Here is a 12,359-nt window from a genome sequence, read left to right as displayed (position 1 = left end):
CTGCTGAATGAATGATGTTCACCATGCCGTTGTGTTCATTGAATTATTAGCTGCCGTGTTCTTGAAAGAAGAACAATCAGATCTACTTTTAGAATAATTTCAAAAGAATAACCATTTCTAGTAACTGTTAAGCAAACAGCACGTTTTGGAGTGCAGGTTCAGCAGGCTGATGTGCTGTGTGTAATAATGCATGCTGCATGCTGACATCTGTTGTGTGTTAATTGGGAGACAGATGGACAGACACGGTGCACAGATAACATGCGGCCTAAAATGAGCATGGTGACCATTCCATTCCTACCCTCCTCTCCCAGGCGGTCTCTTAGCCCACCTCTACTCCACCAAGGCTCCTGCATCCACTTGCCTCCTCTTAAAAATGAAGGAGTATACAACAAATCTATGAAATAAATGGTAGTTTTGAGTAAGTAATCTGTGTCCCAAACCTGATTCTGCAGCATGAAATGATGCTTGAAATGCTTGAAATAAAAATAGAAGGCAATGAAAATATCCATCCATCCATTTTCTATAATATCTTCATAAGTGTCATGTGCTACCTGAACTGGTCGCCAGCCAATCACACTCCATGGCAGGCTTTACAAAAATACTGTAGTGCACAAAAAAAAACAAAAAAAAACAAAAACAACTGGGCTGCCAGAGAAGGAATTGGCACTGTCTTTTATTTTTTGATATAGTAATTCACCAGGTAGATAGATTAAAATATTTAATTGCTACTAATCACATTTTGTCCAGTTAACTCAATTATCACAAGTCTTCTTTTGGTAAATAATTTTATACGCATCTTAGATACATAGGCTAAGATACAATTAAGACAAATTTATAATAATTGATTAATGAATAATCAATGAATTAAGTAATTTTTCTTTGTTATTTTTTGAATTTTTTTTCAATACTGTGTGGGACCAATGTAGTTCATAACCATCTGAGAAGATCAGATATATAGTTTTTGGTACCTAACTGTTTCCCAAATATATCAGTATATGTATGAATGTATAAACGAGAGGCGTGAACTTAAAATCATATGAAGAAAGACGCTTAATGAAAGTAAGTACATTTACTTCTACGCTCAGTGCTCGATGCAGGCTTTATATATGATTTTTAAACAGCGCTGATATCAGGTGGATAATTACCCCTGGCCAATAGTATCGGACCACCCTAATAATAACTTACCTTCTTCTAATTTTTCTCCTGTGTCTCCAGACATCTCCTCTTGATTCTCCACTTGCATGCTCTTTTTATCTTCATTATGGTCTTCATGCTAGTATTAAAAGAGAAGAAAATATTGCATACACAACCTTTGATGCAACAATATACAGTACGTATATCGGTGTGTTTGTTTTTTTTACACTCTACCTCGGAATCCCAAGAATCTTCCTCTTCCTCCTCCTTCTCTAGGCCCAAATCTGGACATATTAGGTTCATGATGATCATATATATCACATGTAACGGCAATGTGAACTTCTAAGTGATGGTTTCACACAATTTTCTTGAGAATATCTACTCTCCGATCATGGATAGTATCTCACAAAAGTGAGAACAACACTCAAAATACGTAACGATAATACTCTTTTGACAATGCTACAGAACTAAAACATGGGTGTACTTTAGAGTAGGTAATGTACATAGCATCATAAACGTAATATCCACTGAAAATTAAACATTGTGAAACACGATAACATGATAAGGACACCAAACACAACAGCAAGATGCTTGCAGAAGAAGGTGATGGAGTGGCCAAGTATGTCTCATCCACACCTGAACCCACTTGAGCACCTGTGGGTTTGATCAAGTGGAAGCCAGGAGGGTGGAGGAGCGCAGGGTGTCTAACACCCACCAGCTCCATAAGTGATGTCCTCATGAACGGGTGGAAAAGTATCCCAGTAACTGCTGTACAAGCTGTACGGTGACTACTCTATGTGTTTAGTTTCTATAGTATTGTCCCTTAACAAGATAGAATATAATGCTTGAATACTGAGGTGTGTATACTCACTTTGGTCAGATACTTTAGTGGCATGAATTACCTCTTTTCATATCTTTGGGAACATCTCTTTCAGGAACGTCTTGAGTGGCATGTAGGAGGTCTCCGCTTCCCTCGGACTCGTCACCTGAGATTTCTTCTTCTGCCTCCTGTTCTTGTTCTTCCTCCTCTTCATTGTCACTATCATGACTCTCAGCATCACTGGGTTCCTCTTTCTGCGTAAGAAACATGTGCTGATGAGATAACTTAACTGGTGGTGAGCAAACAGGGAGAATAATGAGAGGAAAAGTACAGAATCCAGAAACTCACAGCTGAAAATTCCATATGCAAGATCATGGGTGTCAAACTCCATCACACAGGGGGCCAAAACTCAAAACCTACTGTAGGCCGAACTGGACATTACCCCCACCCACACTGACATTTTTTTTACATTGGAGTGGGGTGTGTGTGCATTATTTTGTGTCCGTTCATTCCTGCTTTAAATGTATACAGTATGATTATGGCTTTTTGGCATAGTTGGTTGGTTTGTTGGTTTCAGTGAAGTGATTGTTGATTGATCACATTTTCTCAATTTCTATGCAAAAGCTACACTATTTTATATCAACACAAAAACATCATAATCTATGAGATGTTTAACCCGGAAGAGTTTGTATCTGTGGATTGGGCAGCATGTTTTGCTGTTGTTAAAATGATCACTTTTACCTGCCTTATATCTATTCAAGGTGTCATATTGTACATATTGTACAGGTGTCATATTGCACATGTATTGTGTCATACTGCCTCTTCATATTTTATAGAGTGAATATTGTTTCCACTTTTAAAATCAAAATGTCAGAGGAGCAGTTTATAACGGAGGAATCGCTGACTTACTAAGATCGCTGTAAGCATTTTGTTTGATAAGGTCCGTGAGGCGGGCCAACTCAATGTTATATTCCAAACACTTCTGAGGGCTGCATGAAATTGCAGCGCAGGCCGGATTTGGCCCCCGGGCCTGAGTTTGACACCTGTGCCCAAGATGATAGAACTAATACTACTTAGCAGTTGTACCTGGACGGTAACACCTTTAATGTGTCTGTCCTCTGCATGCATCAAGCTCTCTACCTCATCGGGCGAGTCCAAATCAACATCATCGATGTCTGTGTGGGGCAATGCTTCAGAAAAGAGGCTTTCACGTGAATGACGTCGACCTACGGCGACATCAGCATTGATGGGCGGATTCTCTTCCTTTGTAACTTTGCTACTTTCATTATGTAGGGACGTATCACCGCCATCACTGATACACTTTTCATCTGCTTCAATGGCCGTCTCCGGAAGTCTGGAGAGCTTTACTTGGACCACCATCTTATCTGATGGGCTTTGTGGATCCCCACAGTCCTTCACCTTATCAGCACAGCTATTATTGCTACTTTCTTTGTCCTTGGATTGTTGGTTTCCAGTATTGTTGTCGTCCTCAAGTTCTGATAGAATGGGGATGGCTCCAAAAAGCTGTTCCTCTGGAGTGACTTTTGCGCTTCCTCCAGCAGCTTGTGCATCATCATTTTCAGATGGAGAATCCCAATCCCAATTTTCGACATCTGTAGCCAGTCTACTCTTACACTTGGGTGTTGCTTCAGGTGGTATCCGTTCATTGTTGTTGAATTTTTGTGGTGAGTTACTATCTTTATTTGAATGTGATGACTCCTTGGTGGGCTCTTTTGCTGAGTCGTCATTGCCGGATTCCTCTAAGGAGGATCCCCATGACGATCTGCGTTTTTCTTCTTTGTTTGAGCCGCCATCCTCACCGCCATCATCAGAAGCTCTCTCACCTTCAGGTACCACATTTGTTTGACTGGAAGCTGGAAGAGCATCAAGAACTGTCTGAATGATGTCTCGACTCAATTCCCCCCCGATGTTGTCATCCTCATCGGAATATTTGGATTCAACTCTTACGGCCGACACAATCCTGCAATCCTTGTCAACTTCTGAATTCTCCTGAGGCTCATCCACACCAAGATGAGGATGAGCGTTGTTCACAGGGTCACAATTCTGAGCTTTTCTGCCATCACCACACGCATCCAGCTTTTGCATATCTTCTACAGATGAATTGGACTGAACAGAAGCCAAAGAAGAGTCCTCCTCTTCTATCTCTTCACTTTCCTCATCACTGCTTTCCTCGTCAGCTTCCTCCTCATCCTCCTCATCATCATCTTCATCATCATCTTCCTCCTCGTCAGAGCCCTCATCTTCTGAGCTTTGGGCATCAGATTCCGAACTGGACTGACTTCCTGACAGCTGTGCTAATGGTTGACCTTTGCTTGAAAGACGCTCGGCTTGTTTTTAAGTATTTAGAAAGGAGGGGAAAAAGGAGAGGAATGATGTCAAAGGAAAGCAATAGAAGAATAAACAGACATGTTACCTTTGAGTAGATGGGGAGAGGGGTAGAGCTCATCTGGGAGGCTTGGGAAAGGAAAGGAAGAGGTGAGGGTTCTACTGGGGGCTTCGGGGGTTTATTGGATGCGACTCTCGGGACGCTATTGTCACTCTCAGATTCTGAACCACTCATGGATTTATCAAGCACTGCAAAGGCTACGAGGGTTACAAAATCAGTTGCTATAAAAAGTTAAAAACGGAAGGTCACAACAAATAATATATGGAAAGGTACCTTTTCCTTGTTTGATTTCTAGCATTTTCCGAAGGTTCATCTTTGGTGGGGTCTGGGAAACAAAGAACGTAAATATAAGCCATATTAAGTTGGTAAATCAAAAACTACAGATGCAAAATAGCCGAATGCACTTCTAAAAATAAATATTGATTAAACCAACCTTTTCCTCTACAAGTGATTCACAGTCGTCCTCCGATGAAGCCCATTCATCAGTGCCGCCTTTTTTGGAGATCCTTAAAAGCAGATAGCAATGAAAGGCCTAAGCGGGGCCGCCAATCGCTGCTATAATGTAGTGTAGCAGATATTGATGAGAAAAAAACAGCAAGAGCTTACCGACTTAGTGACTCAGCCTGAGAATTATCCTCAAAATCTGAAACAATACAGATACCTCTTAAAACAAGACAGACACAAGACAACAAAACATACGTAACAACCTTTAAATGCTCCCACAAAGTAGGATTTTGAACCGAATATAAAATTGGAAAAAGGTGTTGTCGTTTTTGATTTTGTGTACTTCAGTGCTTCTCGAATAGTGGGGCAGGCCCCCAGGAGTGGTGTGAGGACTACACTGGTGTGAGGACTACACTATTCAGAAAAGTGATAACTCAGCTAACGTCTACCCCGGTGTTTTGGTAAACATCCACATTTTTTGCTAAAAATTTTGCCTTGGTTTGTGTTCACCCACTTGGTTGGTGTTCAAAATGGGTACAGTTCCTTTACACTGCCATCTTGGCTAACACGAGCAAGACAAAATATTTTTGCTTTTCTGTCTGGCAAACCATGTTTGAATTATTTGTTTATTTTATTTACCTTTTAGGGTACACTTCAATTGGTGTTTCAACCACAGTAGATGGTACCTTAACATTTCATTGTATTTACCAAGATCTTGTATTAAGTTAACACCTCACCATCTTTGTCCAAGGCTGGACCTCCTACAGAGAGGCCAGTGTTGAGGCCTCGGGAAGGATTGCCCATCTCTGATTTTGTCTTATTTTTACTTGGACCCGGATAAGACAGGGAGGCCACCTGGTGTCTTTCGGTACCGTGCTCAGCAATAAGGAGGGCACAACTACAAGAGAGTGGAGAAACTGAATGTCACCATTTGCTGAGGTTCCATACATGTGAGTTTCCCTTAGGTCAGGTCCTGTTCCGTGCAGCTCAAGAAGACAAACTTACGGATGATGGCTTTCTATGGCTGCGTAGTCCTCAGCTGATTGTCCTTTGTTATCCTTAAGGGTAATATCGGCATCAAACTGCAGGAGCATTCGCACCATGCTGATATGTCCATTGCCAGCGGCGATCATTAATGGAGACCTTGAGGTTGAGTGAAACAAACATATGCTATGTATTGCTCATGTATTACTGGTGTATAACTGTGTTGTCGCCAACCTTTGGTCTTTATCCAAAATATTAACATCAGCTCCATTTTTCAACAGAAACTCTGTCACATCGAGGTGGTCTTCTTGGACTGACACAGTCAGCGGTGAAAGACCCTCCTAAAAATGAGATTAGAGGGAAAAATCCACACTCAAAAGGATAAAAAAGAGACACAGCTTTCAGAATCTATACGATATATCACCTTATTGTGAACGTTGATGTCAGCATCGTGCTTCACCAAGATGTCAACAGTGGAGATGGATGGCATGCTGGATGCCAAGTGTAAAGCCGTGTTTCCATTCACGTCCATCAGGTTGGGATCTGCATTGTTTTCCAGCAGGATGTTCACAATTACATCATGCTGGCCTTGCACTGCCTGATAAAATGGAGCAGAATTATCACGAATCAGCAGGAAAACTGCCAACGATGATGATCTAATTGTATCATGTGGAGGTTTACCTTTATTAAGGCCGTCCTATTTTCATTGTCACATAAATTGAGCTTGGATTTTTTCTCCACTAAGAACTTCACCACCTCAGAATTTCCACTGGCGCAAGCAATGTGTAATGCTGTCCTGTAAGAGAAAAAATTGCAGAACACTTCTGTCATATAGAGCATTAGATTTTTGAAAAATAGGTCCTAAACAAAACAGCAGAGCGTGGTTAGCGCACAGGCAACACAGCTAGAACAGCATGTTCTCCCCTTGTGTATGTGGGTTTTGTCCGGGTACTCCCATTTCCTCCCACCAAAAAACATGCATACTAGGTTAATTGGTGACTCCAAATTGTCCATAGGTATGAATGTGAGTGTGAATGGTTGTTTGTCTATATGTGCCCTGTGATTGGCTGGTGACCAGTCCAGAGTGTACCCCGCCTCTCGCCCAAAGACAGCTGGGATATGCCCCAGCATGCCCTCGACCCTCTTAAGGATAAGCGGTAGAAAACAAACTAATGAATGTTTGTAGTCCGTCTGAAAATGAACAGCAGAGCAGCGCACCTGTCCGTATAAAGGATCTTTGACAAGTGTACACATTGTTTTTTGCAGTAGGTCTTAAAAAGCAGCATTGCATGCCTGTCATTTAGAGGATTAGCGTTTTTGCAGTAGGTCCTTAAACAGCAGAGCACTGCTGTCATGTCGGGAACCTTTGACCAGCATAAATATTACACTATTATTACATTTAATAATCATGTTATGGTACAGCAGTCTTTTGACTGCCATACAGAATATTAATAATAGTGGAGCCCAGAACAATTAAGATGAATATAATATCAACAAGTGGCGCTCCAACCCCTTACTGACCTGTTCTGCTTGTCAACCTGATTGATGTCATTGCTTCTTACAAGATGCTCCAGCTTGGACACATCTCCCTTCCAGGCAGCCTTGTGAAACTTTCCCAGGTCCTTTTCTTTCACTTCGTAGCCGACAGAGACTACGTTTCCTCTGTTGGGTGTACCAGATGGTGATTGTTTCCTCTTGGAAAAGCTGAATAATTTCTTCATGGTGCCCACGGACGAGGCGACGCTTCAGTGCCGCCACTGTACTGCTACTTAAGCGCTCTCATATCCCCGACAAATAAGACGTCCAAAGCGGATTACCCTTGGAAAATATCCCCGGAGTATGACATAGTTTGATGTGACGACGCGAAACAAAGTCCCGCCGATGTATTTTCAGACACTTTAGCGTCCTTGGAAGGTATTAATTATTTGTGTTTGAATGGAATGTTCCAAATGAGCCAAGGAGACCGCCACAAGCGGCGCCTTAGCGATAGTGCGCTATTGCGCATGTGTGGGTAATAAGTTTCTTCTTCTCCTGGTTGTCCAGCAATTTGGGGGTATAGCGCCATCCTGTGTTCAAGAATGGGACCCCCTATTATTACACGTTCTGTTTCAAAGTTGTAAACCCACCGGCAACAAAACAAATGAGGAAAATTTAACAAAAACATTAAAATATATACTTTAATTAAGTAAGAATCTACGGCATGATAAAGTACAATATTTTAGACTATAGTACAATTCTGTCAATGAGGAAAATGGGAGCTTTCACAGCAGGAAAATGGACAGGAGCGAATAATTATATACACACTGTATTTGTACACCAGGTCATCTGAAAACGACAACCCTGATGCTCTAGTGAAGAGGCTGTAAAGTAAGCATGCATAAGGATGTATGTATATGTATGTACATTTACTACACAGCCAGTAAATCCCACAGCTCATTCAGTTTTGTTGTAGGCCTCTTGGCAAGCTCCTTGTTTATTTTGACTTTACCTCCCTGAAAGATTTATTTTGGGGTCAGACCTTCTAGAACGGACAAATGACACTACAAACTAAAAAATGTATTTATTGTGGAGTTCTGAATAATAATCCATTTTATATACCTTCTTTTTATTTTCTCCTTTTCCATTCAGAGGGTCTCAGCTTGAGATTCAGAACCCATTGTCTGCTCAAGAAGATATACTTACAAGCACACTCATGTATAATTTGGCGGAGTGGGTCATTAACTAGGAAACAGAAGCTAACTCATTCAGGAAACCACTTCCAGCTGGGTGTGTCTGAGCCCGGTGTTCCCCGCCTTAAAAGGCTGTAGTTTTACAGGGCTCGCGTGGAACGGTGTGAGATCAAATGACCACCCGTCCTGCTTGCCAAAAGCTTTGTGGTGTTGCCTGCAGGCCGCCTCCTCACATCAAAAGGTGAAATATTTTGTTCAGGCTGGAGGTGGTGTCTGTGTGTGTGTGAAATACCTAATGGTTGCTCCCTGCTTTAGGGGTGTATAGTCTATGCCTCACCTTCAAAATCTTGCATTTAAAGTGTTGACTTCTTAGTTAGGGGTGTCCAAACTTTTTCCACCAAGGGCTGCATATAGAAAGAAAAATTAAAAGACGCAGGCTCCACTTTGATGGGTCTAATATGCATAAACCAACCCAATGCAGGTCTACATATGTTTCAGAACTGCATGAAAATGCATTTTTAGAATGTGTTAAATGTCTTCATTAACTTATATAGTTTAGTATTCTAATAATTTTGCAGCATTTTTCCATTTTAATAAAGAGAGAGACCTAGATAGTATGCACTCTTGTGCAGACCCCAGCGTTATTCACATATTGGCCACGAAAGGAAACCATAACACCACACAGTAATCCCACTAAAATCCGCTAGAGGGCGCTATAGTACCATGTATACAATAAATCTCCTATTGGGCCTTATAGCAGTGAAGGGGAACGATAACAACGAAAGGTATTTAAAAGCGTAGATTTCACTGGACTGTAATCCAACAAAACGAACCCATTTACGCCCCTGAGGTGGGTTTGAATTATTTAGAGTCATTTCACACATTTTGCAAGCGCTAATGATTTAGGATACACTTTAAGCGGGTTTCTATACTAAACACACCAGAATCAAAATCGGCGTTCCGCAGTTTTTCACCACTAGAGGGCGCCGGGTGCCCACATCCCTTTTAGAAAGGCGTTGGCCGTCACTTTTTTTTTTTGCATGAAAAGCACCTGAAGTCAGCACAATGCAGATTTCTGAAACTAGATTTAGACTGAAAGTACAAAAATGTGCATGCATCCGTGTGTGGAATTGTATCACATATACGACTGATTTTGTCCAATAAAAATGCGCACATTTTTCAACGCCTCACTTTAATTTGTTGATTTTTTTTTGTTTGTTTCAGTCCCAAAGAAATGTGCCACAGTCATTCCAAAGCAGGTACAAGTTGTGTAGAAGCCTAAAGAATAGAGGTGGAGCTAAAGTGCTACTACTAGCGAGCCTGTTGTTTACTTTACTGTGTTTGTGCGCGTGTGGAGGCCAGCAGTCTTGACGTTGCAGGACTCAAGTGAAGCCTGGTTGGTGTTGTTCCATGTACTTTATGTACATCATTACATTTTTTTTATTGAAATTGCGCTTTGAAGGAAAGCACACTCCAAAACATATTACCCAGCTAGTATACAAAATGGTGCAATTCCTTTGTGTTTTCACTCAAGAATCTTGAGTCAATAAATCAGGTTGCAACATTCAACCAGCGCGTAATTACGCGGGGAGCCCATAGTGGGGCGGGGGGGGGGGGGTAGTGTGTGTGTTTTTTCTGAGAGGGGGTTGGACTTCCAGCAGCCAATGAGGAAGTCGTCCGAGAAGTCTGCGGTGACTGACGGCGTGACTGAAGGTTATATACTCTGGCTTTTACTACGACGGTACATTTAAACGCAACCGTGCAGCGTGGAATCACACACACGAAAGGACCCACGAAACACCAAAAAAGGATCTGTTATCAAGATTTGATTTTGTTTTGGGGGACATGTCTCACGTCCAACTGTCCAGTATCGCAATGGAGAGGCTGGTGGCCCGGAGGACCTTCCCCCTCCACAAACGCACCAGCGTCTGCCGGAACCTCTTCGGACCGGTGGACCACGACGAGCTGAGCCGGGAAATGAGCGTCAAGCTACGGGAGATTTCCGAGCGCGACCGGCAGCGGTGGAACTTTAATTTCGAGACGAACACCCCCCTGGATGGGGACTACAAGTGGGAGGAGGTGCCCTTGGAAAAGGCCCCCGTGTTCTACCAGGGAGCGGCCCAGCGGGCCGCGGCGCCGCCGACGCCCGCTAAGCAGCAACCGGAGGGAGGCGTGCTCGAGCGCCTGGCTGCGCCCGAGGGGAGCGACGGAGCCCCGGTGGAGGTCAACCAGGAAAACTGCACTGATAAGCTCAACGCTCGGAGGCTAGCCCACAGAAGGGCCCTCTGTGGGGGACGGAAGAGGCCGATCCCCGCCGACAACAACTCACACATCACAGGTATGTTTTGGTGCTCGTCCACGCACCTCGCATCCAGGCTGCACAACACGGGTTAACCAACCCACTTTTGCTGCCCTTGCAGATTTCTTCGTGAAGCGAAAGAAGGCTGCGGAGAGAAAGTGCGTGGACCTAAGCCATCAGTCCAAGTCTCCCGTTCCTATGGAACAAACCCCCAGGAAGAGGATCCGCTGATGGTACGTCCACTTTCTTTGATTTCATTCCATACTTGTCTTATTTGGAAAAAGGCTGATATTTTTTTTTACGTTTATTATTGAGATAATTCTATTTCCTATCATACTTTCGGCCTTCTAAACATTTCTCTTTACCATCTCAGGCTTTCTTTTTTTTTGGTGATGGATTGTGGGGCTCAGACTATTTATTTGAAGCATTTTTCTGCTTTATTTTGAATGTAATAATAATTGATAATTAATATCTTGGTTGGTGTTGAAATTATATTACATAGAAAATACATTTTAAAATGCTTTGTATCATCTATTCAGCTTTATTTTGAAAACCAGTCGTATTTACTATTGGAGATCTAGACAATTTGACTGTTTTATTTTGAAAATCACTACTCTTTGCTATTAAGGTAAATATTTTGAACATTATTATTTACTATTGTTCAGCTATCAGGACATTGGATTTGTTTTAATTTGAAAACAATTACCGTTTCCTATGTTGGGGATACTCTTTTATGGAATTGGACTTGCTATATTTTGAAAATCATTATTGTTTTGAAAACCATTGCTATTTACTCAAGTAAAGCTATTCCATTAGGTGGACTGTGTCTTATTTTGAAAATCATTATGTATGACAGTTGAGCCTTTCCATTAGGTGACTGGATTAGTTTTAGTTTGAAAAGCATTATTATTTATTGTTTATGGACTCCTCTTGCCTTTGTTTAGAATTTAGTATAGTTGAGCAACTTTTCAGGTTGGACTTGGTTTCACTTAGAAAAGCATTATTATTCACAATTTTGGGTAGTTTTTTCTTGATTTTGGTTGAAATTGTAGTGTTTTTCTAGCTTTATTTTGGAAGGATTTGAAAAAGCAATGGAAGGGTGATCTAAGGGGATGTGGGTGGGTTGTGTGTGAAAGGGAGGGGGAGGGTTTTAGTGATAGTAAGTGGGGGAGGGGGAGTTTGCGTCACAGATTTGGCGGGAAAAAAAGGGTTCCGCCCCAATGCTGAGCTTGCATCCTCACCAGCAGGACGCTCTTGTCTGCCTTCTTCTTTTGCTCCTGGAGGAAACTCATTTTAAACATTTTCTGCATTTTTTGTTTTTTCCCAGGTTGGATTTTTTTGCACTACTTGCGTGGGCATGTTTGAGGATGATGATGAGGAGGAGGAAGAAGAAGAAGAAGAAAGAAAGCAAGGGGCGTCCTAGTGGTGGACTGTAGTCTCAGCCTCCCCAGCCTAGAGTGGACTGTAAGAGGCCAAGATTGGCTGGCTGCTCCGGTCTGAAGCGGAAGGAGGAGCAGCGTGGACCCAAACTCCGGACCACTACCACCGGACTCTCAGGACTGAACGTTGTTTTTGGGGTGGGGGGAAAGGTGCGTGTGTGTG

At 42.3% G+C, this 12,359-nt stretch overlaps 2 protein-coding genes across 12 annotated transcripts in view; one reads left to right on the top strand and one right to left on the bottom strand.

The window, feature by feature from the left end:
• ankrd26 (ankyrin repeat domain 26) overlaps positions 1-7,810 on the bottom strand; it is a 23,452-nt gene extending 15,642 nt beyond the window's left edge. For 4 of the 10 annotated variants that reach the window (XM_078791626.1, XM_078791633.1, XM_078791631.1 and 1 more), the window contains exons 1-14: positions 7,311-7,810; positions 6,471-6,585; positions 6,214-6,387; positions 6,024-6,130; positions 5,811-5,948; positions 5,543-5,703; positions 4,968-5,004; positions 4,795-4,867; positions 4,635-4,686; positions 3,041-4,302; positions 2,037-2,208; positions 1,369-1,418; positions 1,186-1,273; positions 299-394 (exon numbers count right to left, since the gene is read on the bottom strand). In XM_078791626.1, the coding sequence (XP_078647752.1) occupies positions 299-394; positions 1,186-1,273; positions 1,369-1,418; positions 2,037-2,208; positions 3,041-4,302; positions 4,635-4,686; positions 4,795-4,867; positions 4,968-5,004; positions 5,543-5,703; positions 5,811-5,948; positions 6,024-6,130; positions 6,214-6,387; positions 6,471-6,585; positions 7,311-7,510 (2,725 nt within the window). In that variant the 5' untranslated portion in view covers positions 7,511-7,810. Of the gene's footprint in view, positions 1-298; positions 395-1,185; positions 1,274-1,368; positions 1,419-2,036; positions 2,209-3,040; positions 4,303-4,388; positions 4,559-4,634; positions 4,687-4,794; positions 4,868-4,967; positions 5,005-5,542; positions 5,704-5,810; positions 5,949-6,023; positions 6,131-6,213; positions 6,388-6,470; positions 6,586-7,310 lie in introns of all 10 variants that reach the window. The other 6 variants (XM_078791638.1, XM_078791643.1, XM_078791646.1 and 3 more) reach the window with 4 other exon arrangements.
• The window catches only part of cdkn1cb (cyclin dependent kinase inhibitor 1Cb), a 26,581-nt gene extending 14,222 nt beyond the window's left edge, over positions 1-12,359 (top strand). The window contains exons 1-4 of one of the 2 annotated variants that reach the window (XM_058075219.2): positions 8,217-8,699; positions 10,327-10,796; positions 10,879-10,990; positions 12,085-12,359. In XM_058075219.2, coding sequence (XP_057931202.2) covers positions 8,632-8,699; positions 10,327-10,796; positions 10,879-10,988 — 648 coding nt within the window. In that variant the 5' untranslated portion in view covers positions 8,217-8,631 and the 3' untranslated portion in view covers positions 10,989-10,990; positions 12,085-12,359. Of the gene's footprint in view, positions 1-8,216; positions 8,700-10,326; positions 10,797-10,878; positions 10,991-12,084 lie in introns of those variants that run through there. The other variant, XM_058075220.2, reaches the window with a different exon arrangement.

Source organism: Doryrhamphus excisus, linkage group LG1 (genome assembly GCF_037039965.1).
Source record: "Doryrhamphus excisus strain RoL-2023G ecotype Guam linkage group LG1, RoL_Dexc_Guam_v1.1, whole genome shotgun sequence".
In the NCBI taxonomy this organism is placed as follows: Eukaryota; Metazoa; Chordata; class Actinopteri; order Syngnathiformes; family Syngnathidae; genus Doryrhamphus; species Doryrhamphus excisus.
This window is presented reverse-complemented; position numbering and strand designations above follow the sequence as displayed.